Source organism: Eubalaena glacialis, chromosome 11, assembly GCF_028564815.1.
Source record: "Eubalaena glacialis isolate mEubGla1 chromosome 11, mEubGla1.1.hap2.+ XY, whole genome shotgun sequence".
NCBI classification, from domain to species: domain Eukaryota; kingdom Metazoa; phylum Chordata; class Mammalia; order Artiodactyla; family Balaenidae; genus Eubalaena; species Eubalaena glacialis.
In genome coordinates, this window is record NC_083726.1 from 68544961 (window position 1) to 68567497 (window position 22537).

General features: G+C 34.3%; 1 protein-coding gene across 4 annotated transcripts in view; it reads left to right on the forward strand.

Moving 5' to 3' along the window:
• SCAF11 (SR-related CTD associated factor 11) overlaps nt 1-22537 on the forward strand; it is a 79312-nt gene that overhangs the window by 47832 nt on the left and 8943 nt on the right. For all 4 annotated transcript variants that reach the window (XM_061204821.1, XM_061204823.1, XM_061204824.1 and 1 more), the window contains 4 exons: nt 18856-18914; nt 19167-19276; nt 20258-20359; nt 22138-22244. In XM_061204821.1, coding sequence (XP_061060804.1) covers nt 18856-18914; nt 19167-19276; nt 20258-20359; nt 22138-22244 — 378 coding nt within the window. The remainder of the gene's footprint in view (nt 1-18855; nt 18915-19166; nt 19277-20257; nt 20360-22137; nt 22245-22537) is intronic.

The window sequence follows — 22537 nt, forward strand, 5'->3', positions numbered from 1 at the left end:
ATGAATTCATTGTTCTTAAAACTAAATGATAATCAACTTCATTTTTTATACGTTTGAATACCAAGTTTGGTTGTTGTTGTTATTGGCTTTTTTATTTGAATTAACATGATCTCAGGATTATAGATAACCCCAGATTTACAGATTAATGAATGTCTGTCTTTGATAATTTACTATTAAAGTGGAATTTCACTAAAAGGACTTTATGGTTAGATAAGCATTTTTCTTTTGTTAAAGAACTTTAGGTATCAAAACTTCTTTGTTTTTCTGTGTCATTGCTGTAGAATAGCATCCTTTTTAATGAATAGCCTTTGTTTGGTAATTCTAGGATCTGATATAAAATTTACTGCTAAGGAAGAGTAAATGATGTTATAGATTTTCTCTAGATAATCTGGCCTACTCTCCCTATGATAATCTTAGTTTTAAGACTACTGTAATTTCCTTTAAGTATGTATCTCCTGCCTGGACTTATTTTTAGACAGAAAAACATAGGCAAATCTTAAATCTGTAGTGCTTCAGTATAGTGAAGGCCATTTATAAGAATCTTTGATTCATTTGGATTTGAGAATTTGTTTTACTATTCAGAATATGAAATACTAAACAAGTTTTCAGTGGATATCGTAAGCCAGTTGAATAGCTAATTTTTCCCTTCCAATTTATGTATATAAATTATATAAATATATATACATATATAAATTATGCATATAAATATATATAAATTATGTATATAAATTATGTGCATAACTTATGTACATTACATATATAAATTATGTATGACATATACAGCACTAAGTTTAAAGTGTACAGCATAATGATTTGACTTACATACATCATAAAATGATGACCATGGTAAGTTTAGTGAACATTCATCATCTCATATAGATACAACATTAAAGAAATAGAAAAAAAATTTTTTTCCTTGTGATGAAAACTCTTAGGATTTACTCTCTTAACAACTTTCATGTATAACATACAGCAGTGTTAATTATATTTATCATGTTGTACATTACATCCCTAGTACTTATTTATCTTATAACTTGAAGTTTGTACCTTTTTACTTCCTTTATCCAGTTCCTCCTTCCCCCACCACCTGCCTCTGGTAACCACAAATCTGATCTTTTTTTCTATGATTTTGTTTGTATAAGTGATATCATACAGTATTTGTCTTTCTCTGTCTGACTTATTTCACTTAGCATAATTCCCTGTAGGTCCTTGCATGTTGTTGCAAATGTCAGGGCTTTATTCTTTTTCGTGGCTGAGTAATATTCCATTGTGTGGAATATGTGTGTGCGTGTGTGTGTATCTCACATCTTCTTTATCCATTCATCTATTGATGGGCACTTAGGTTGCTTCCATATCTTGGTTATTTTAAATAATGCTACAATAAACATGGAGGTGCATATATCTTTTTGAATGACTGTTTTCATTTTCTTCAGATAAATACCCGGGGATGGAATTGGTGGATCATATGATGCCTCTAGCTTTAATCTTCTTTCTCAAGATTGTTTTGGCTATTCAGTGTCTTCTGTGTTTCCATACAAATTTTGGAATTATTTGTTCTGGTTCTGTGAAAAATGCCATTGGTATTTTGATAGAGATTGCATTGAATCTGTAGATTGCCTTGGGTAGTGTGGTCATTTTAACAATATTAATTCTTCCAGTCCATGAACATGATATATCTTTCCATCTGTTTGTGTTGTCTTCAGTTTCTTTCATCAGCATCTTATAGGTTTCCAAGTACAGATCTTTTACCTCCTTAGTTAGATTTATTCCTAGGTATTTTATTCTTTTTGATGGGATTTTGAATGGGATTGTTTTCTTAATTTGTCTTTCTGATAGTTTGTTGTTAGGGTAGAGAAGTGCAACAGATTTCTGCATATTAATTTTATATCCTGCAAATTTACCAAATTCATTGATGAGTTCCAGTAGATATTTGGTGGCGCCTTTAGGATTTTCTACGTATAATATCATGTCATCTGCAAACAGTGACAGTTTTCCTTCTTTCTTTCCAATTTGGATGCCTTTTGTTTCTTTTTCTTGTCTGATTGCGTGGCTAGGACTTCCAAAATTACTTTGAATGATAGTAGCGAGAGTGGGCATCTTTGTCTTGTTCCTGATCTTAGAGGAAAATGCTTTCAGCATTTCACCACTGAGTGTGATGTTCTCTGTGGGTTTGTCATATATGGCCTTTATTATGTTGAGGTGTGGTCCCTCTATACCCACTTTATTGAGTTTTTATCATAAAGGGATGTTGAACTTTTTTTGAAAGCTTTTCTGCAGCTATTGAGATTATTATATGGTTTTTATTCTTCAATTTGTTAATGAGTATCACATGGATTGATTTGTGGATATTGAACCATTCTTTCATCCCTGAGATAAATCCCACTTGATCGTGGCATATATGATTGTTTTACTATACTGTTGAATTTGGTTTGCCATTATTTTGTTGAGTATTTTTGGGTGTATGTTCAGCAGTGATATTGGCCTTTAATTGTCTTTTTTTGTGATATCTTTGTCTGGTTTGGTAATAGGGTTGCTGGCCTTGGAAACGTTACTTCCTCTGCAGTTTTTTGGAATAGTTTGAGAGGGGTAGATGTTAACTCTTCTCTCAGCGTTTGGTAGAATTCACCTGAGAAGCCGTCTGGTCCTGGACTTTTGTTTGTTGGGAGTTTTAAAATTTTGAATAGGTAATTTTAAATTATAGTTCTTAAAAAACATATTTCCTGCCAGAAGGTTAACATTATCCAAGGCCTGTAACTTAATGCCATGTCTGCTTATGTTAAGATGCCTGAAGTCATTTGTTTGGTTTAGGATAGGCAGAATATTCCTTATACTTTATGAGTGGGTAGAACAAGAGTACTAATACCTATCATGTAATTATGAGCAGATGTCTTAACTGAACAAGTCTGGATTGAGTTGAAGGGTATTGGGTACTTACTGATTACCCATTTAGATTTTTTCCGTGTTGTTGCTTTTTACTTGTGGAGTTTAATACATCTTACTTAGCCAGTTTTTATTCCAGCATTGAGATAGATTATGTACCTGATGAAATAGTTAGCTTACATTTAGTTATCGTGTTTAATGAAGATTATTCAGGTGTAAATTCTAAATCCATACTCAGCACATACTCAGTATAAGTTCATACTAGGAGAGCAAAAGGGAATTGAGATGAACTCATTCATTCAACAGACTCTGAAGCAGCTCTGGACTCTTAGGGTTGTAGCACAAAAGAGACAAAGTGCTTGCTAACAGAGTTTCTTTTGTGGACAATAAAGAGATAAATGTATAATATGACAGGTGTTATATGTGCTTCAGAGAAGAATAAAGTAGGGTAAAGGGACAAAGGATGATGACATTCTGGAGGTGATTATATAAGGCATCAGGGAAAGCCTCTTGGATTAGATTATATTTGAACAGCAATCTAGAATAAGTAAGGGATCAAGCCATAAATGTATCTAGAGTGTTGCAGGAGAGGGAAGAGCAAGTGCAAAAGCCTTGAGACAGGAGCAATCATGGTATGTTCAGAGAATAGCACGGAGGTCAGTATGACTAGAACAATTGAGTTACGTAGATGGAGGAGGAAGAGTTAAGCCATTGGCTGGGAGGTCATTTAGGGCCTCCTAAATGGCAAGCATTTTCAGGGATAGTATGGACTGACATATTATTAAAGGATCTCTGGCTGTTAAGGAGAGAATAGTTCATAGGAGGGCAAGGTCCTCATAGGAGGACTGAGAGACTAGTTTGGTGGCTGTATTCCAGGCCACAGATTATGGTGGGTTGGGCCAGGAAGATATTAGTGGAAGTGGTGAGAAGTGGCTCAATTCTGTAAATGTTGTATTTCAGAGGTGAAATTAAAAGGATTTGCTGATGAATTGGATGTGAGGTAAAGAAGTCAAGGGTGAGACTAAAGTCCTGGCCTGAACAACTGTTAAAATGGAGTTGCCAATTACTGAGATGGGGAAGGCTAATAGAATGTTTGGGATGGTATAATAAAGATTTCTCTTTTGGACATGTAAGATGCTTACTCTACAACCAAGTAGAGATGCGCTGAAAAAATATGGACGTTTGCATGTCATATGCAAAAGATTTTTTCATCTTTAGATTGTTTTAGTGGTAATTGGTTCATGTTGATATGTGAATTAGTGTTTGGCGCTTAAGTCAAATTGATGGTTTCTTCCAGTTATCATTTCTTTCCCCACTCTCGAGTTTGGGCAAAAATGTTAATAAAGACCATGATCAGAAATAAGACTGGAAAGGAAGGTTGAGGCTGTCATAGAGAGTTGAGCAATAAAGCTAAAATTTCTGCATATTATCTTATAAGGAGTAATGTTATGTAAAAAGATACCATTAAAGGTTTTTTTCCACTGGATTACAATGTGGTGAAACCATTTTAGGAAAACTTGGTAAAAGTTATTCCAAAAAGATAGGAAGCTAAATACCTGTTAGAAAAATTCTAGAGCTGTCTCTTTTTTCTCAAGTTGTGTTTCTTTTTGTCTTTATGACTCATTTAGTATACGCCTTACTTGATCAATTCTGAGAACCCTTTTTTTTTTTTCCCTCCATTCTAGCATCTCTGAAGTGGGATTCTATCTTATCATTTGTCCCGTATGATCACTGTTGACCAAGCAGCTGCATAGTTGTCACTGCCTGTGACTGTATGAACATACAAAGTGCTGTCATTAAATCTGGAGAATAGATAGCAGAAATTTGGGAGAAGATCCATAGATAATCCTGGAATTTTCTTAACCCCTAGACCTCTGAGAGAGAATTGGGGGAAATTCATCAGACACATGCACCAACATTCCCAAGAAAGTCATAAGTTGGCTAATTCTATTAAATACATACTTAATTGCAAGGCCAATATAAGAGGCCAGCACCAATGATTTAGTTCTTGTATGGATTTCCTGAGGAATCACCACTGTTCTTTTTTTTTCTTCCAGTTTTATTGAGATAATAATTGATATATACAGCACTGTGTAAGTTTAATGTATACAGCATAATGTTTTGAGTTACATACATCATGAAATGATTATCACAGTAAGTTTAGTGAACATCATCTCATATAGATACATTAAAGAAATAGAAACAAATTTGTTTCCTTGTAATGAGAACTCTTAGGATTTACTCTCTTAACAACTTTGATGTATAACATACAGTGGTGTTAATTATATTTATCATGTTGTATGTTACATCCCTAGTACTTATTTGTCCTATAACTGGAAGTCTGCACCTTTTGACTACCTTCATCAATTCCCCCTCCTCTCACCCTTCATCTCTGGTAACCACAAGTCTGAGCTCTTTTTCTATGAGTTTGTTTGTTTGTTTTTGAAGTATAATTGACCTACAACACTGTATTAGTTCCTGGTACACACATAATGATTTGATATTTCTATACATTTCAAAATGATCACCATGATAAATCCATTTACCATCTGTCACCATACAAAGATATTACATAATTTATTGACTGTATTCTCCACAAATCACCACTGTTCTTGATAGCATAGAGGATGATATTGTGTGAAAAATGGTCATCAACAAACTTGGGTTGAAAAGTAATTAGAAAAAGTTGGATTTTGCATGTAAAGAAGTTTTATGAATGCCTTAACCAATTTATTATGCCTATATATTCACTTTTATTAGTCAATTAAAAACTGTACCTAAGTCTATATTAGTTTCCTAGGGCTGCTGTAAAAAATTCATTACAACTTGGTGGCTTAAAACAACAGAAACTTATTTCCTCACTCTTCTAGAGGTTAGAAGTCTGAAGTCAAGCTGTTGGCAGACCCATGCTCCCTCCGTAGGATCTAGGGAAGATTCTTTCCTTGCCTTTCCCTAATTTCTGGTGGTTCCTGGCAATCCTTGGCATTCTTTGGCTTGTAGCGGCATCACTGGAATCTCTGCTTCTGTCTTCATATGGTCTCTACTATTGTGTTTCCCTCTGTGTCATTGTTTGTCTCTGATAAGGACACACTCATTGGATTTAGTCCCTACTCTAATCCAGTATGATCTCATGTCAATCTTACTTTTAATTGCGTATGCCATGACCGTATTTCTAAATGTCATAATCTGAGGTTCTAAGTGGACATGAATTTTGGGGTGGGGGGTCTCAGGGGTGACACCTTCAGCCGACTACAAGGTCAAAAACAGCTCTTTCAGTAATTCTGAAATAAAATTTCTAAGTGATAAGAAATGACTGTGACCCAACTCTGATGCAGAGATTGTGTTCTCCAAATAACATTTCCTAATAAAAGAACCAGGCCTCCTTGAAATAAATGACTGTTTCCAGGTTTGAGATAGTAAATAAATAAGATGTGCCTAGAACATTTTTTTCTTAACAGAAGGCAAGGAAACTTTCAAAGCAGTGCTAGGATTGTAACAAAAAGTCTCAAGAATCAACTAGATTGGGCTCCCTCTAGCCAAAAATGGAACGATCTGAGCATGAAGAGGATAATAACTTCAGTAACTGTCAAGGACAGTTATTAAAACCTGTCAGATATGTTTAAGTTCATGAGTTCATCATGCTACCTTATAAGTAAACAAACACAAATTGGTCTATTTTAGAGGATGCTAGGAAGTTAACTCATTTTTAAAACCAATATATGAAAGGAAAGATACAAGCATCTACCTTGCCTTTTGTATATAGACTGTACATCAAGGTAATTGAACAGGTAGTAAAGGAAAGTTTATTTTTTATGGAAATAGTTCTGCAACTAATTGAAGATTATGGAATTCGAATATCAGCATTTTGTAAACTTTAATGAATTAATAGTTCTAGGCAGTGATCAGCAATGGCTGTTAGCATCCCAAGAGACAGCCAAACATTAAACATTTCCTTATGGAAGTAAGTAACTACAAATATGCAGTAGTGTGCCAAAGAAAAGAAAAGAAAAAAGAAACCCAAAAAACAAAAACCTGCATCTGATTAAGAAATCTAACTACTAATTTATAAGACATACAAGAGACAGAGATGCATGTTAAGTGACAAGAAGGAGATGCAATCAACAAAATGTAGACCACAGACAAATGACCTGGTTTCTTCTGTCAAAAAGTTCCAAGGAGTTTAAAAGTGGGAGAGGGAACCTGTAGATTAAAAGAGACAAAAGAAAGATTCAACTAGTCACAGTTGGATTATTTGGATCCTTATTGTGACATGTTGTAAACAGAAAGTAAAATATATATATATATAAAACTTTAAGGACAGTTGGGGAAAGTTGAACTTTAGGTGTTTGGTATTGAGTTATTGGAGGTTTTTTGTTTGTTTACTTGTAATAATGGTATTAATGTTATTTTTTTCCCCAAAGAACACTTATATTTTAGAGTTAGTTATTTACTGAAATAGTTGTGCATTAAAATGATATGATGTCTAGAATTTGTTTCAAAATGACTTGAGAAGGTAGTAGATAAATTAACAGTGGATGTGAATAATTGTGGAGGCGGGGATATGGGTATAATGGAGTTTCATTATGCTATTCGCTGTATTTTGTGTTTGTTTGAAATTTTCTGTAATTAAAAAAAATGTACTATGAGAATTTAATTGGCCATTTTCCCCTGATAGTGGTGCATAAAATAATTCAAGTTCTTACAGTTAACTTCAATGAAATAAAGTATATTAGCTTGTTTTGCGGCTTTTTTTTCTAGTAAGATTTTAAGTTGTGAATAGTTATGTTTTCTGTATGGCATTTTCCAGGGTATCATACAAAGTGGTAATGGTAATTAAGTACTTAGTATTTGATTGTCCTTGGCTGTAGCTACCTGATGATAAAAGGTAACTGATCTATGCCTGTAACAGACAGCAAACAGACTTCAGAAAGCTTCAGTAATAAAAAGATGCATGAAAATAAAAGACAGTTTTAGGAAAGTAGTTTTCTCTTGAAGGCAAAGAGACTGAAACAAAGATTAATATAAAAGTAAAATAACTAAATGTTAACAGTTAAATCTGCCCTGTAGGTGTCATTTTTTGTACTTTATGGAATGTTCAAAATCATTCATAATTATAAACTTTAAAACAATTTTAAAAGGCTGACTATCTTGGCCAAGATCACACAGTTGGAGCAGACAGAATTTGATCCAGTCTTCTGACTCTATGTCTAATGCCTCTTCCCATTGCAGAATAATGCTAAAGTATGGTATTATTAATGTTACCTTAAGCCTCTCACTTTGTGGTTGTCTACAAGCTTTATAACTCAAATTATCACCTTTTTCTAATGGCTCGATATAAATAGCAGACTGCTCCCTACTTAGCAGACCAATTAACTTTGTAATTAACTTTGATTATTTTGTGTTTCCTTTCATAAATGTAATAGAGAACAGGTTTTGTTTTTGTTTTTGTTTTTTTTCAGACTAAAGTTTATAAATCATAACTAGAGGAATAGAACCTTTAAGGGTTTTAACCTTTAATTTTCACATTGAGATTTCTTAGATATCATTTATTAACAAACTGCCTCATTAGAAGACTAGGAGAATCTGTAAAGTTACTTGTAATTGTCTCAAAGTTTAGAGGCAATAATGAACCTATCATGCAAAAGAGAAGCAACCTTGGACTCTTAAATGTAGGCATTTGATGACTGAGCAAGGAACTAAGATGAAAGTTAAGGTGAAGGTAGAGTTAATGGGAAGTTGTGCAAATTAAGAACATTTTTATGTATTTACCTAGTTAGACTGAGCAGGAACCATGGTGCCCAAAGGATAATTTAAATTTATTTTTATGAAAGAACTTCTTGAGAAAATATTATCTGTCTTTTTATGATTGCTTGGCTAGATTTCAGAAGCAATGCGGTTTAGTGTCTTTAATTTTTTCAAGTTTTTCCAAGTGGGAAGGGGCTCTTCTTTGAACATTCATGTGTTACTTTCTCCCTTAATTTATTATCTTTATATTATACAAACTCAAACTAATGTATAGAGTGTATGAAATTGTGAAATTCTTTTATCTGGATTAGAAATTATTAGTATAACATTAGTTAAAACTTCAGCAGGCCTAATAGATAATTTTATTGGAAGTTGAGCCACTTGGGTTTTGTACTAGTTTTTCTGTTAAATCATCTGTGGCTCTAATAAATTATATAAACTGTTTAATTTACTTTCTTCGTTTAATGAAGATGGTGTTGCGTCACTGGAGGTATTGTGAAAGATTAGACAGCATACCTTTTGGAGAATTTGTTAAGAAAATATCATTTTCATTCTTCAGTCATACTAGATAACTGAGTTGCCATACTTTTTTTTTTTTAACATCTTTATTGGAGTATAATTGCTTTACAATGGTGTGTTAGTTTCTGCTTTATAACAAAGTGAATCAGCTATACATATACATATATCCCCATATCTCCTCCCTCTTGCATCTCCCTCCCATCCTCCCTACATACTTCTTTTTTAATTTAAACTCCTTTATGTACTTTGTTCTTGGAATGAACATAATAATCTTTGGTTTGGGCTAATACTTTATAATTGATGTAGTTTATAAAAAGTATCCCCTTTTAAGGCATTTCTTAATGGAGTACTTCCTTAGGTACATGCTAGATCCATTTAATTATGGCTCTATTAATTTGGAATCAATTAATCAAACTTTCATTGGGTGCCAAGTACTAGGCTCTAAGCTCAGAGCCTTTGTTATACTGGTTCGTATTGTAGAAAAAGATGTCATGAAACATCTTTTGGGATATACTGAATTCAAAAAAATAAGATAAGCTTCCAGTTAAGCATAACAGATTGAGCACCTGTTTAATTTTCTTATCCCTCCTAGAACCCTATGGAAATGACCATAAAGGAATGAAAAGAAAATAAAAATTTAAAGCCAAAAAGATAAGAGAACTAGAGAGAAGGGACAGCAGATAAGAGATGTCCATAAAATAGAAGATTGAAAATGGTTGTTTGAGGTGAATGGTAAATTGTCTTAGCAGAAAGCTGAAGCCCAAACCTTTCATGGAGAGAGTAGGGTTAAGAATCAAGGGTCTGGGGGCCTCTATTATCTCTGAAAGCAGGTATATGCGGTTGTGCTGAAAAACAGAATTGGTTAAATTTTTTTAAAGGAGCAGTTTATCCTGCAGATTTCTGGCTAGTGTAGGGGAAGGAGTCTATGCAGGCAAAGACTGGAGGCTTACTCTCTAGAATGAGTGGTTGAACCAGATTAAACTGTAGCAGAAATGAGGGTAGAGGAAACAACAGAGTAAAGAAAAGGAAATTAAGTCAGATGTTGAGACCTCTAGTTCCCTACCCATGATCATTTCCCAAAGCGCTTGCAATCTTGCTTGTTCCGAAAGTGGGAGATAGAAGGTACCTTCCAAGATACTGTCTTGCCTAAAAGACTTGGAGATACTGCCATTTGGGTGTCTCTGAATGAAATAGCCAGATCTGTGCTTGATCACCTTACAGTGAAAGCCATTGAAAGGCACTGACCACCCATCCACATCATCTTCAATCAGTATTTTAGTGTCCCGCAAACAATCAAGGATCACCAGAGATTTGAGGGAACCTCCAATATAATAGAGATCAATAAAGAGACAAAGGAAAGGAACCTGATAGAAACCCAGTGCTGGGAAACAGGGAACTACTTGAAAATTAATATCCTCAGAGATAAGAGAAGGGATATTTCATCAATGAAACAAGAAAAGACTAGGACCACCACAGCAACAGTCAGCTCTACCCACCACCAGAGCCTCCCATCAAGCCTCTTAGATAGCCTCAACCACCAGAGGGCAGACAGCAGAAGCAAGAAAAACTATAATCCTGCAGCCTGTGGAACAAAAACCACATTCACAGAAAGATAGACAAGATGAAAAGGCAGAGGGCTACGTACCAGATGAAGGAACAAGATAAAACCTCAGAAAAACAACTAAATGAAGTGGAGATAGGCAACCTTCCAGAAAAAGAATTCAGAATAATGATAGTGAAGAAGATCCAGGACCTCAGAATAAGAATGGAGGCAAAGATCGAGAAGATGCAAGAAATGTTTAACAAAGACCTAGAAGAATTATAGAACAAACAGAGATGAACAATACAATAACTGAAATGAAAACTACACTAGAAGGAATCAATAGCAGAATAACTGAGGCAGAAGAATGGATAAGTGACCTGGAAGACAGAATGGTGGAATTCACTGCTGCGGAACAAACTAAAGAAAAAAGAATGAAAAGAAATGAAGACAGCCTAAGAGACGTCTGGGACAACATTAAACGCAACAAGATTCGCATTATAGGGGTTCCAGAAGGAGAAGAGAGAAAGGACCAGAGAAAATATTTGAAGAGATTATAATTGAAAACTTCCCTAACATGGGAAAGGAAATAGCCACCCAAGTCCAGGAAGCACAGCGAGTCCCATACAGGATAAACCCAAGGAGAAACACGCCGAGACACATAGTAATCAAATTGGCAAAAATTAAAGACAAAGAAAAATTATTGAAAGCAGCAAGGGGAAAACGACAAATAACATACAAGGGAACTCCCATAAGGTTAACAGCTGATTTCTCAGCAGAAACTCTACAAGCCAGAAGGGAGTGGCATGATATACTTCAAGTGATGAAAGGGAAGAACCTACAACCAAGATTACTCTACCCAGCAAGGATCTCATTCAGATTTGATGGAGAAATCAAAAGCTTTACAGACAAGCAAAAGCTAAGAGAATTCAGCACCACCAAACCAGGTCTACAACAAATGCCAAAGGAACTTCTCTAAGTGGGAAACACAAGAGAAGAAAAGGACCTACAAAAACAAACCCAAAACAATTAAGAAAATGGTCATAGGAACATACATATCGATAATTACCTTAAATGTGAATGGATTAAATGCTCCAACCAAAAGACACAGGCTTGCTGAATGGATACAAAGACAAGACCCATATATATGTTGTCTATAAGAGACCCACTTTAGACCTAGGGACACATACAGACTGAAAGTGAGGGGGTGGAAAAAGATATTCCATGCAAATGGAAATCAAAAGAAAGCTGGAGTAGCTATACTCATATTAGATAAAATAGACTTTAAAATAAAGAATGTTACAAGAGACAAGGAAGGACACTACATAATGATCAAGGGATCAATCCAAGAAGAAGCTATAACAATTATAAATATATATGCACCCAACATAGGAGCACCTCATTACATAAGGCAATTGCTAACAGCTATAAAAGAGGAAATTGATAGTAACACAAAAATAGTGGGGTACTTTAACACCTCACTTACACCAATGGACAGATCATCCAAAATGAAAATAAATAAGGAAACAGAAGCTTTAAATGGCACAATAGAACAGATAGATTTAATTGATATTTATAGGACATTCCATCCAAAAACAGCAGATTACACGTACTTCTCAAGTGTGCACGGAACATTCTCCAGGATAGATCACATCTTGGGCCACAAATCAAGCCTCAGTAAATTTAAGAAAATCGAAATCATATCAAGCATCTTTTCTGACCACAATGCTATGAGATTAGAAATGAATTACAGGGAAAAAAACGTAAAAAACACAAACACATGGAGGCTAAACAATACGTTACTAAATAACCAAGAGATCACTGAAGAAATCAAAGAGGAAATTAAAAAATACCTAGAGACAAATGACAATGAACACACGACGATCCAAAAGCTATGGGATGCAGCAAAAGCAGTTCTAAGAGGGAAGTTTATAGCTATACAAGCCTACCTAAAGAAACAAGAAAAATCTCAAGTAAACAATCTAACCTTACACCTAAAGGAACTAGAGAAAGAAGAACAAACAAAACCCAAAGTTAGCAGAAGGAAAGAAATCATAAAGATCAGAGCAGAAATGAATGAAACAGAAACAAAGAAAACAATAGGAAAGATCAATAAAACTAAAAGCTGGTTCTTTGAGAAGATAAACAAAATTGATAAGCCATTAGCCAGACTCATCAAGAAAAAGAGGGAGAGGACTCAAATCAATAAAATTAGAAATGAAAAAGGAGAAGTTACAACAGACACTGCAGAAATACAAAACATCCTAAGAGACTACTACAAGCAACTCTATGCCAATAAAATGGACAACCTGGAAGAAATGGACAAATTCTTAGAAAGATATGACCTTCCAAGACTGAACCAGGAAGAAACAGAAAATATGAACAGACCAATCACAAGTAATGAAATTGAAACTGTGATTAAAAATCTTCCAACAAACAGAAGTCCAGGACCAGATGGCTTCACAGGTGAATTCTATCAAACATTTAGAGAAGAGCTAACAGCCATCCTTCTCAAACTCTTCCAAAAAATTGCAGAGGAAAGAACACTCCCAAACTCATTCTGTGAGGCCACCATCACCCTGATACCAAAACCAGACAAAGATACTACAAAAAAAGAAAATTACAGACCAATATCACTGATGAATATAGATGCAAAAATCCTCAACAAAATACTAGCAAACAGAATCCAACAACACATTAAAAGGATCATACACCACAATCAAGTGGGATTTATTCCAGGGATGCAAAGATTCTTCAATATACGCAAATCAATCAGTGTGATACACCATATTAACAAATTGAAGAATAAAAACCATATGATCATCTCAATAGATGCAGAAAAAGCTTTTGACAAAATTCAACACCCATTTATGATAAAAACTCTCCAGAAAGTGGGCATAGAGGGAACTTTCCTCAACATAATAAAGGCCATATACGACAAACCCACAGCAAACATCATTCTCAATGGTGAAAAACTGAAAGCATTTCCTCTAAGATCAGGAACGAGACAAGAATGTCCACTCTCACCACTGTTATTCAACATAGTTCTGGAAGTCCTAGCCACGGCAATCAGAGAAGAAAAAGAAATAAAAGGAATACCAATTGGAAAAGAAGAAGTAAAACTGTCACTGTTTGCAGATGACATGATACTATACATAGAGAATCCTAAAACTGCCACCAGAAAACTGCTAGAGCTAATTAATGAATATGGTAAAGTTGCAGGATACAAAATTAATGCACAGAAATCTCTTGCATTCCTATACACTAATGATGAAAAATCTGAAAGAGAAATTATGGAAACACTCCCATTTACCATTGCAACAAAAAGAATAAAATACCTAGGAATAAACCTACCTAGGGAGACAAAAGTCCTGTATGCAGAAAACTATAAGTCACTGATGAAAGAAATTAAAGATGATACCAACAGATGGAGAGATATATCATGTTCTTGGATTGGAAGAATCAACATTGTGAAAATGACTATACTACCCAAAGCAATCTACAGATTCAATGCAATCCCTATCAAATTACCAATGGCATTTTTTACAGAGCTAGAACAAATCATCTTAAAATTTGTATGGAGACACAGAAGACCCGAATAGCCAAAGCAGTCTTGAGGGAAAAAAACGGAGCTGGAGGAATCAGACTCCCTGACTTCAGACTATACTACAAAGCTACAGTAATCAAGACAATATGGTACTGGCACAAAAACAGAAACATAGATCAATGGAACAAGATAGAAAGCCCAGAGATAAACCCACACACCTACGGTCAACTAATCTATGACAAAGGAGGCAAAGATATACAATGGAGAAAAGACAGTCTCTTCAATAAGTAGTGCTGGGAAAACTGGACAGCTACATGTAAAAGAATGAAATTAGAACACTCCCTAACACCATACACAAAAATAAAATGGATTCGAGACCTAAATGTAAGACCGGACACTATAAAACTCTTAGTGGAAAACATAGGAAGAACACTGTTTGACATCAATCACAGGAAGATCTTTTTTGATCCACCTCCTAGAGTAATGGAAATAAAAACAAAAACAAACAAATGGGACCTAATGAAACTTCAAAGCTTTTGCACAGCAAAGGAAACCCATAAACAAGACGAAAAGACAACCCTCAGAATGGGAGAAAATATTTGCAAATGAATCAATGGACAAAGGATTAATCTCCAAAATATATAAACAGCTCATTCAGCTCAATATTAAAGAAACAAACAACCCAATCCAAAAATGGGCACTAGACCTAAATAGACAGTTCTCCAAAGAAGACATACAGATGGCCAAGAAGCACATGAAAAGATGCTCAACTTCACTAATTATTAGAGAAATGCAAATCAAAACTACAATGAGGTATTACCTCACACCAATTAGAATGGGCATCATCAGAAAATCTACAAACAACAAATGCTGGAGAGGGTGTGGAGAAAAGGGAACCCTCTTGCACTGTTGGTGGGAATGTAAATTGATACAGCCACTATGGAGAACAGTATGGAGGTTCCTTAAAAAACTAAAAATAGATTTACCATATGATCCAGCAATCCCACTAATGGGCGTATACCCAGAGAAAACCATAATTCAAAAAGACACATACGCCCCAATGTTCATTGCAGCACTATTTACAATAGCCAGGCCATGGAAGCAACCTAAATGCCCATCGACAGACGAATGGTTAAAGAAATTGTGGTACATATATACAATGGAATATTACTCAGCCATAAAAAGGAACGAAATTGAATCATTTGCTGAGACTTGGATGGATCTAGAGACTGTCATACAGAGTGAAGTAAGTCAGAAAGAGAAAAACAAATATCGTATATTAACGCATGATGTGGAACCTAGAAAAATGGTACAGGTGAGCCGGTTTGCAGGGCAGAAGTTGAGACACAGATGTAGAGAACAGACATATGGACACTAAGGGGGGAAAACTGCGGTGGGGTGGAGATGGTGGTGTGCTGAATTGGGCGATTGGGATTGACATGTATACACTGATGTGTATAAAATTGATGACTAACAAGAACCTGCAGTATAAAAAAAAACAAAACAAGTAATACTAAACTTTCATTGGGTTATTTGTATGGAAATATGTTAATATAAATGTTTCAGACGTAACATGAAATTTCTAAAGATCTTAAGAAAAAAAGACTAAAAAAAGAAAACTTTTGGAAATCACGAATATTATAGTGGAAGTTTAAAATATTGAACAGAAGTGGAAGGTGAGCTTAGAAACCTCAGAAAGTGGGACAAAAGTCGAAGAGGTGATAGGGTATTAATTCATGAGGTTCCAGTACTGAGTACTAAAATTCCAGAAAGGAAAAATAAAAGGGAGAAATTCATCAGGAAAAATAAAACAAAAGAAAATTTCCCAGAATAGTAGAGTATGAGTATCCAGATAATTAACCTAATACCTAGTAAATAAGGAAAGAACTACACTAAGTGCTTTATAAAATCCTAGAACTCTGCATATAACAATATTTGAAGAGCTTCTAGAGAGAGAAAATAGACCATGTGTAAAAGAATGTTGTCAACAACAACAGATGGAGCAGTGGAGCACTGCCTTGAAAATTCTGGGGAAAACAATTACTAACCTAGAAAACTCTGTACACTACCAAACCATCAGGCAAGTGTTAGGGCAAAATAAAGACATTCTCAAATACATAAGAGCTCAAAAATTCATTCTCACACATCCTCTCTCATAATTATACTGGAGAATATGTATGTGTCACTTAATGAGAAAGTAAACAAAGGAACAATGTGAGATTCAGAAAATGAGTTCCTAAAAGAAACAGAGAAAGGAGAAAAAAAATAAGAAAATGAGTTTCGACCCAGGAAAAAAGGGGATCGTGACGATGATAGAGGAAAGTCTCAGAATGACGGTTGAACAGCAGCTTTTAGAGAGTTAATCAGTTCAGATTGGAGCAAGACAAAAGAAGAGTATTTCCAAGAGAGTGGGGAGCAAACTTGATGGATGAATTGATGTATTTGAGTGTATTAAGAGGAGATTTATACTTTTGTTGTAGAGTTAGCTAAGTTAATGATAGCTAATGTATTAAAGAAAAAAGAAAACAAAGCAGTCGTTATCCCTAGGAGAAGCAAGAAGTTGTGCAAGAAAAGTAATCATAATTCAGTACATGGTTCAGCTGAGAATGTCTATATAGTTATAATTATGTAATATTGCTTATGTCAAGTGTTGATATATCAAAAGAACATTAAGGTAGAGGAGCAAAAGTCTTTATCTTCTATAGAAAAAAAATTGGAAAATATCTGAAACCAAAAAAATCAAGGTAGAGTAGTATAAGCATATTATTTAGAAATAAAGACGTAAATATGAGAGGAAACAGCTAAAGGATTTGATGAATGCTTTGGTGGAGCTGAAATCAGGAGTGGGGATTGCTGTCGTTTTTTTTTTTTAAATAAGTCTAGAAATGCTGTTTGACTTCTTAAAGTATGTACATGCATTACTTTGATAAAAATTAAATGAAAAGATGTATCACTGCTGCCCAAAGGATAGATTAGTAGAATGAACTTGTGAAATGGTCTCTAGGAAACCACAGTTTAGACAAATCCACCATTGGAGCTGCTCATAATCACCTGAGAATTACCCAGAAATATGTGAAATAGCTTTTGGATAAGATTTTCATACTTAGCATTGGCCAGAAAACTAACAGTTCTTCCCACAGAGAGCATTTCATCTGTGGTGGCTTCTTGACATAGGCTTCCAAGTGAAGGAATGCTGTGTAAACAGTACGTACTTATTCAGTATTGAGTGAATGAAACCTGAATGAGAACAACTTAGCATCCTTTGGGCATAAAAAATACTGTGTAGCTACAACACAGCAATTCTCGGTCTAGATGAAGGAAATTGTTATTTCTAAGAATGTGTCTGGGTACCTATCACATTTTTATTCCTGGCTTCTTTAACCACTTGAAAAAATCAGTATCATCTTTTAAATATACATCAAAGGGTAGGAAAATAAGTTCCTGGAACTCAGCCAGCACCCCTCTCCCCAGCATGAAATTTCATTTGTTACAACAGTTCTGGGTGGGACATGTGTGAAGGATGGATAATAGCATGAAACCATACAGCTGTTGTACAGTAACTTAAAAGGAAATTAGTATGTTATTAAGTAGAAAGTAGGCTGTTACCAACTGGACTGACAGAAGAAACCCAAAATACTTACAATCTTGCAGTGGCAGGAAACAGGCCTCCCAGTTAGTCAGGTTGATTTATTTTGAACAAAGTTAGTAGGGCCTTTGTGAGACAAGCTTGGCTGGAGATTGAAAGACCAGTTGTTGATTGTACTGTAAACTTTTCCCAGAGTTCTGAGGGGAGAGCAGTGGCAGTACCAGCAGCAGTTTATTGCAGACAAGTGTGTTGATAGGTAGAGATGACTAATAACATAGGCTTGATGATAAAGAAAAACCAAGAGCAGTAATCTATAAAGATGTTAACACAATTTTTGTGGTTAGCAGAAACTATTCGTCCTTCATCTTCCTTAACCTGGAAGTATGTATCCATAGAAATAAATTTTCAGATGGGACAGGTAAATCCAAAAAATAAGTCGTAAGCAATACAACCAGAAACGTTGCTATAGCGAAAGCTGTTTTAATCAACACTTCTACTTTTCCTAATTCTATAAAGTTTGAGGAGGAAGGGGGAGGGTACTTAATTGAAGTTGGTGACTGTGGCCAAATGGTAATTTCTGGTTGACAAGGGCTGATGGCCCCAGTTCCCCTGGTCAGCTTCTACTTGAGGTGAGTTAACAGTACCTCTTGTTTAGGTCATAACTTGAAAGGACATATTAAGTGCATTATTTATATTAAATAATTTGACTTCTTTTATATGCTTTTTATTATAAGACAGTTTAAGTTTGCACATGGTGCCAGAAAATATTGACTAGAATTTTAATACTTAATGCTCCGAGCATAGCAATTTTACATGCTTCACTGGTTTTCTGTATTGTGGCCTCATGTTTTCCTTTTGTCTGTGGCGTAACAAGATAAAATTAGCATTTTAAAAAATTATATAAATGCAAGTACTGTTATTTTAAATACAACTTTTCTACACATTTCAACCTTCTCTTGTCAATATGCCAGTGTTAATACTCGTTTAAAACCTTTTAAAATAAAAATTAAGGGAAGATCTTTTTGTGTCTTTGTACAGGAAACTCTAAATACAGTGAAATGGGAGGAAAAGAAAATGCAATAATAAAGACAAATAAGGTTTGTTGAAATAAAGAAAAATATTTTTTTTAGATAATAATAGTTTATTATTGTTTTGGTACATAACTCTAGTGCCTCAGGTATATCAAAATATTTAAATATAACTATTGGGTGGGCCAAAAAGTTCGTTCGAGTTTTTCAGTTAAGATTTAACAGAAAAACCTAAATGAACTTTTTGGCTAACCCAATATTACCTACCTATTATGGAAAGATTTTGTTTGCTGTAACACCAACCTCTCTTTACTTTTCTAGCCTCAAAGATCAAATCCGTGTACAAATCAGTGCTTCAGAAATTTTTTCTCCAGTATCTTCTCTTCTAGTAGTCACACTGGAGAATCTTCTTTTACCTGTACAGCTTACCGGTTAGTATTTTTTGCTTTTAATTTATGCTTTTTATATTTGATATTTTAATTATTATAGTTAACTTTTGGTAGAAACTTAAACTTGGCTCAACAAACATTATGAAAGCACCTTGTTTTATGTTTTTGTTTCTTTTGGCAAATAAACAAAGGGAAACCTGTTACTTTGTGACCCTCTATTATGCAGTGACTGCCTATGCTAGTGGTCTTCTTTTTCATTAATAATAAATTAAGTTGTTCTACACAAGGTTTTTATGTGATAGAGAAGTAGGCTAGTTGTTAAATGATGAGGGAAGTAACTAATAAAGCAGAACACTTTCAGAGTAGACTCAGTCATCTTTGAATCCTTAGTAACTGGCATTATAGATACTGAGTAGATATTTGTGGAATTTGAAGATTAAGTTGGGGTTTTAAAATCACGTGGAGTTGGTTGAATGAACAAGACAGATTAAGATTGTGATTTAATTTTAGAGGCTGGCAAGGTACCAAAGAAAACAATTACATCCGAGTAGCCTTTTGAAAAACTGAAGTGTACCCATTTTTGGTTACAAAAATAACCATGCCTTCCTTTATTTTCTTCTTTTGTCTTATGCTTAGTTTCAGATGGCAAACTATTACACCTAGAATTTTGGCTGGAACTGCTTGCTGCAACTTTGGTTCATGGGATAGAAGTAGTGTTGCTCTTTTCTCTCAATAATAAGGATATTAGTCTGAATTGACTTTTTAAAAATTCTGTCACTTAAGATAGAAATTCAAGTGTTATTTTCATGAATCAGATTAGTACAATTTAGATTTATAATATAAAAATTTTAGTTTAGGAATGAGTTCATTTTGAAAGTGTTTAAATAGAAAAAGGTTCTTTTTTTAAAAAATGTGATTTATAATGCTAGGTATAAAAACTTCTGCTATTTATGGTATAACCCAGTTGTTATTCTGAACTTAAATATTTGGAATTCTGATGAGGGTCTAAAATTTATCTTTTAGTACAGAATTTATAGAAGTCAATGAAATCAGTGCATTGATTAGGCAGAAGAGACAGGAACTGGAATTGTCGTGGTTTCCTGATACATTACCTGGAATTGGAAGGTAAAAAAAAATTGTTTACTAAAGTGTCTACACGCTAACATGTGCATAAGATATCATTAATAAGGCATAGAGGTATCTTATTCAATAGGTATGTTTCTAAGAAAGTTTTGTTTAATTCAACTTTGGTGTTTCAGATGCCTAATGAAAAGCCCCTATTTAAAGAACCCCTTGAAAAGTAAAGAATATTTTATTTATTTGTTTAATAAATGTAGATATTTGATTACTTTAACAGGGAGAGCACCCAAATGATAAGATTCATTATTAGTAATAGCATTCAGATCTTCCATCCTTCTTCTGTCTTTTCCTCCATTCCAATCTTCCCTGTGTGCTATTAGCTAAAGCACTGATTTTATCATGACACTTCCCATCTCCACAGTGTTATTCTAAATAACTACTTGATCAAGTCCCTACTTTGCCCTGGCATTCATGACTTTCTGTAATCTAGCCCTTTCTTTCTTAGTTTATTCTGAAGATATTAACACATCGGTAGGTACACGATGTATACTTAAATCAGGCTCCTATGTAAAGACCAAGTTCCTTGCCAGAGTTTTATATTCATTCCTGTAACATACTGTAACTTTTATATATCACTGTAATACAGTTCTGCAAGGGGCCTTCACCCTCTAGGAATAACAATGGAACATAAGTAAAATTAGAAAGTCCAGATATGTATAATATGAAACCTTTTCTTAGAGCTGTTTTTTTTGTACATGTGCAAGTTGCACATTGTTTTTCAAGCTTCTTTCCTCCTACTCCAGAATCTCACCTTAGACTGGGTGAGATAGTCTTTTGTTAGGAGCCCTGACTGAACAAAATATGAATCAGAGTAGGAAGAAGCTGAGGGTGGATTGGTTGTGAATGAAGAAACTTTGGGGTCTTAGCAGGTCCATAGAGACCCTGGGAACCTTGAAGAGCCATCATCCTCAGATTGAGGAATTTTAGAATATAACATAGCAATAGAAATCAGGTGTTTTTTTCCTGTTTAAAAATGTATTTATTTTGATGTTTTTGGCCTTGATATATGCTGTAAAAACATAAAGAAGTCTAATAAAAAATGTGATAAACATCCATGATGGTTATCACATTCAAAATTCAAGTGATGTAGTTTTACTTTCGGTTTTTGTTACTTTTTTTAAATTTATGGACTGATTCCCCTTTGACCTTGATAATTTCTTTAAAACCTGATTTGATTAACTGGACTAAATTATCTCTTTGGTTGCCTGGAAGTGGAGAGGGGCTGGTGCAAGGGGCATGAAGGAGCTTTCTGGGATGGTGGAAATGTTCTATTTCTTGTTTGGTGTGGAGGTTATACAGGTATATACATTGGTCAAAAGTCATCACACTGTGCACTTAAAATCTGTCCATTTCATTTGTGTATTTTATTTATCTGCATTTTATTATCCAAATTTATTATTTTTTAGAGTGGTGGGAAAAAAAGGCTAAAAAATTTTTTGACAAAGTATTGCATTAACTTATTTAAACAAGAAACAACTGTTATGTATTAAGTTGCCTTTGATCTCCCTTTGCTATTAATTTAGCGAAAAACATGCTTTTAAAAGGTTTTTTGTTTTGTTTTTGTTTTTTGCAGCCAGTTGGTAGCCATCTTTGAACAATGAGTAACCTTGACCTTACATTTTTAGCTATTTGGCAAAAAATAATTTAAGCACCCTGTATTTTAATGTTGCTAACCTGATTTGGAAAATTAGTACCTTTAAATTGCTGGTTTAATTTTTAAACCATTTAAACAAAAATGTCTTTATTTTGTTTTGAATTTTCAGAATTAGTTTTATACCCTGGAATATTGAAACAGAAGTCCTTCCTCTCATCTCCTCTGTGTTGCCAAGAACTATTTTTCCAACAAGTACCATATCTTTAGAAAATTTTGGTAAAGTTTTTGAAATTCTTTCTAGTTTAAAAAAATTATTAGCCTCTTTCAGTCTCATAAAAAGTATGAGTGTTGATGACTTAGAAAAAGTGTAAAATAAGGTATAGATAGTAAGTCCTAGATATTTCTATAAATATTTGTACAGTGACTTGACTTTAAAATTGTCCCAACTAGAAAATCCCTTTTAAGAAATTACAACTTCATGTCTTTGAGGAACTGATTAGAAGTCTCCTTTCTATTTAGGGCTTCAATGTTCAAACCATGATCTTTAAAGTAATATCTCCTATTAATTA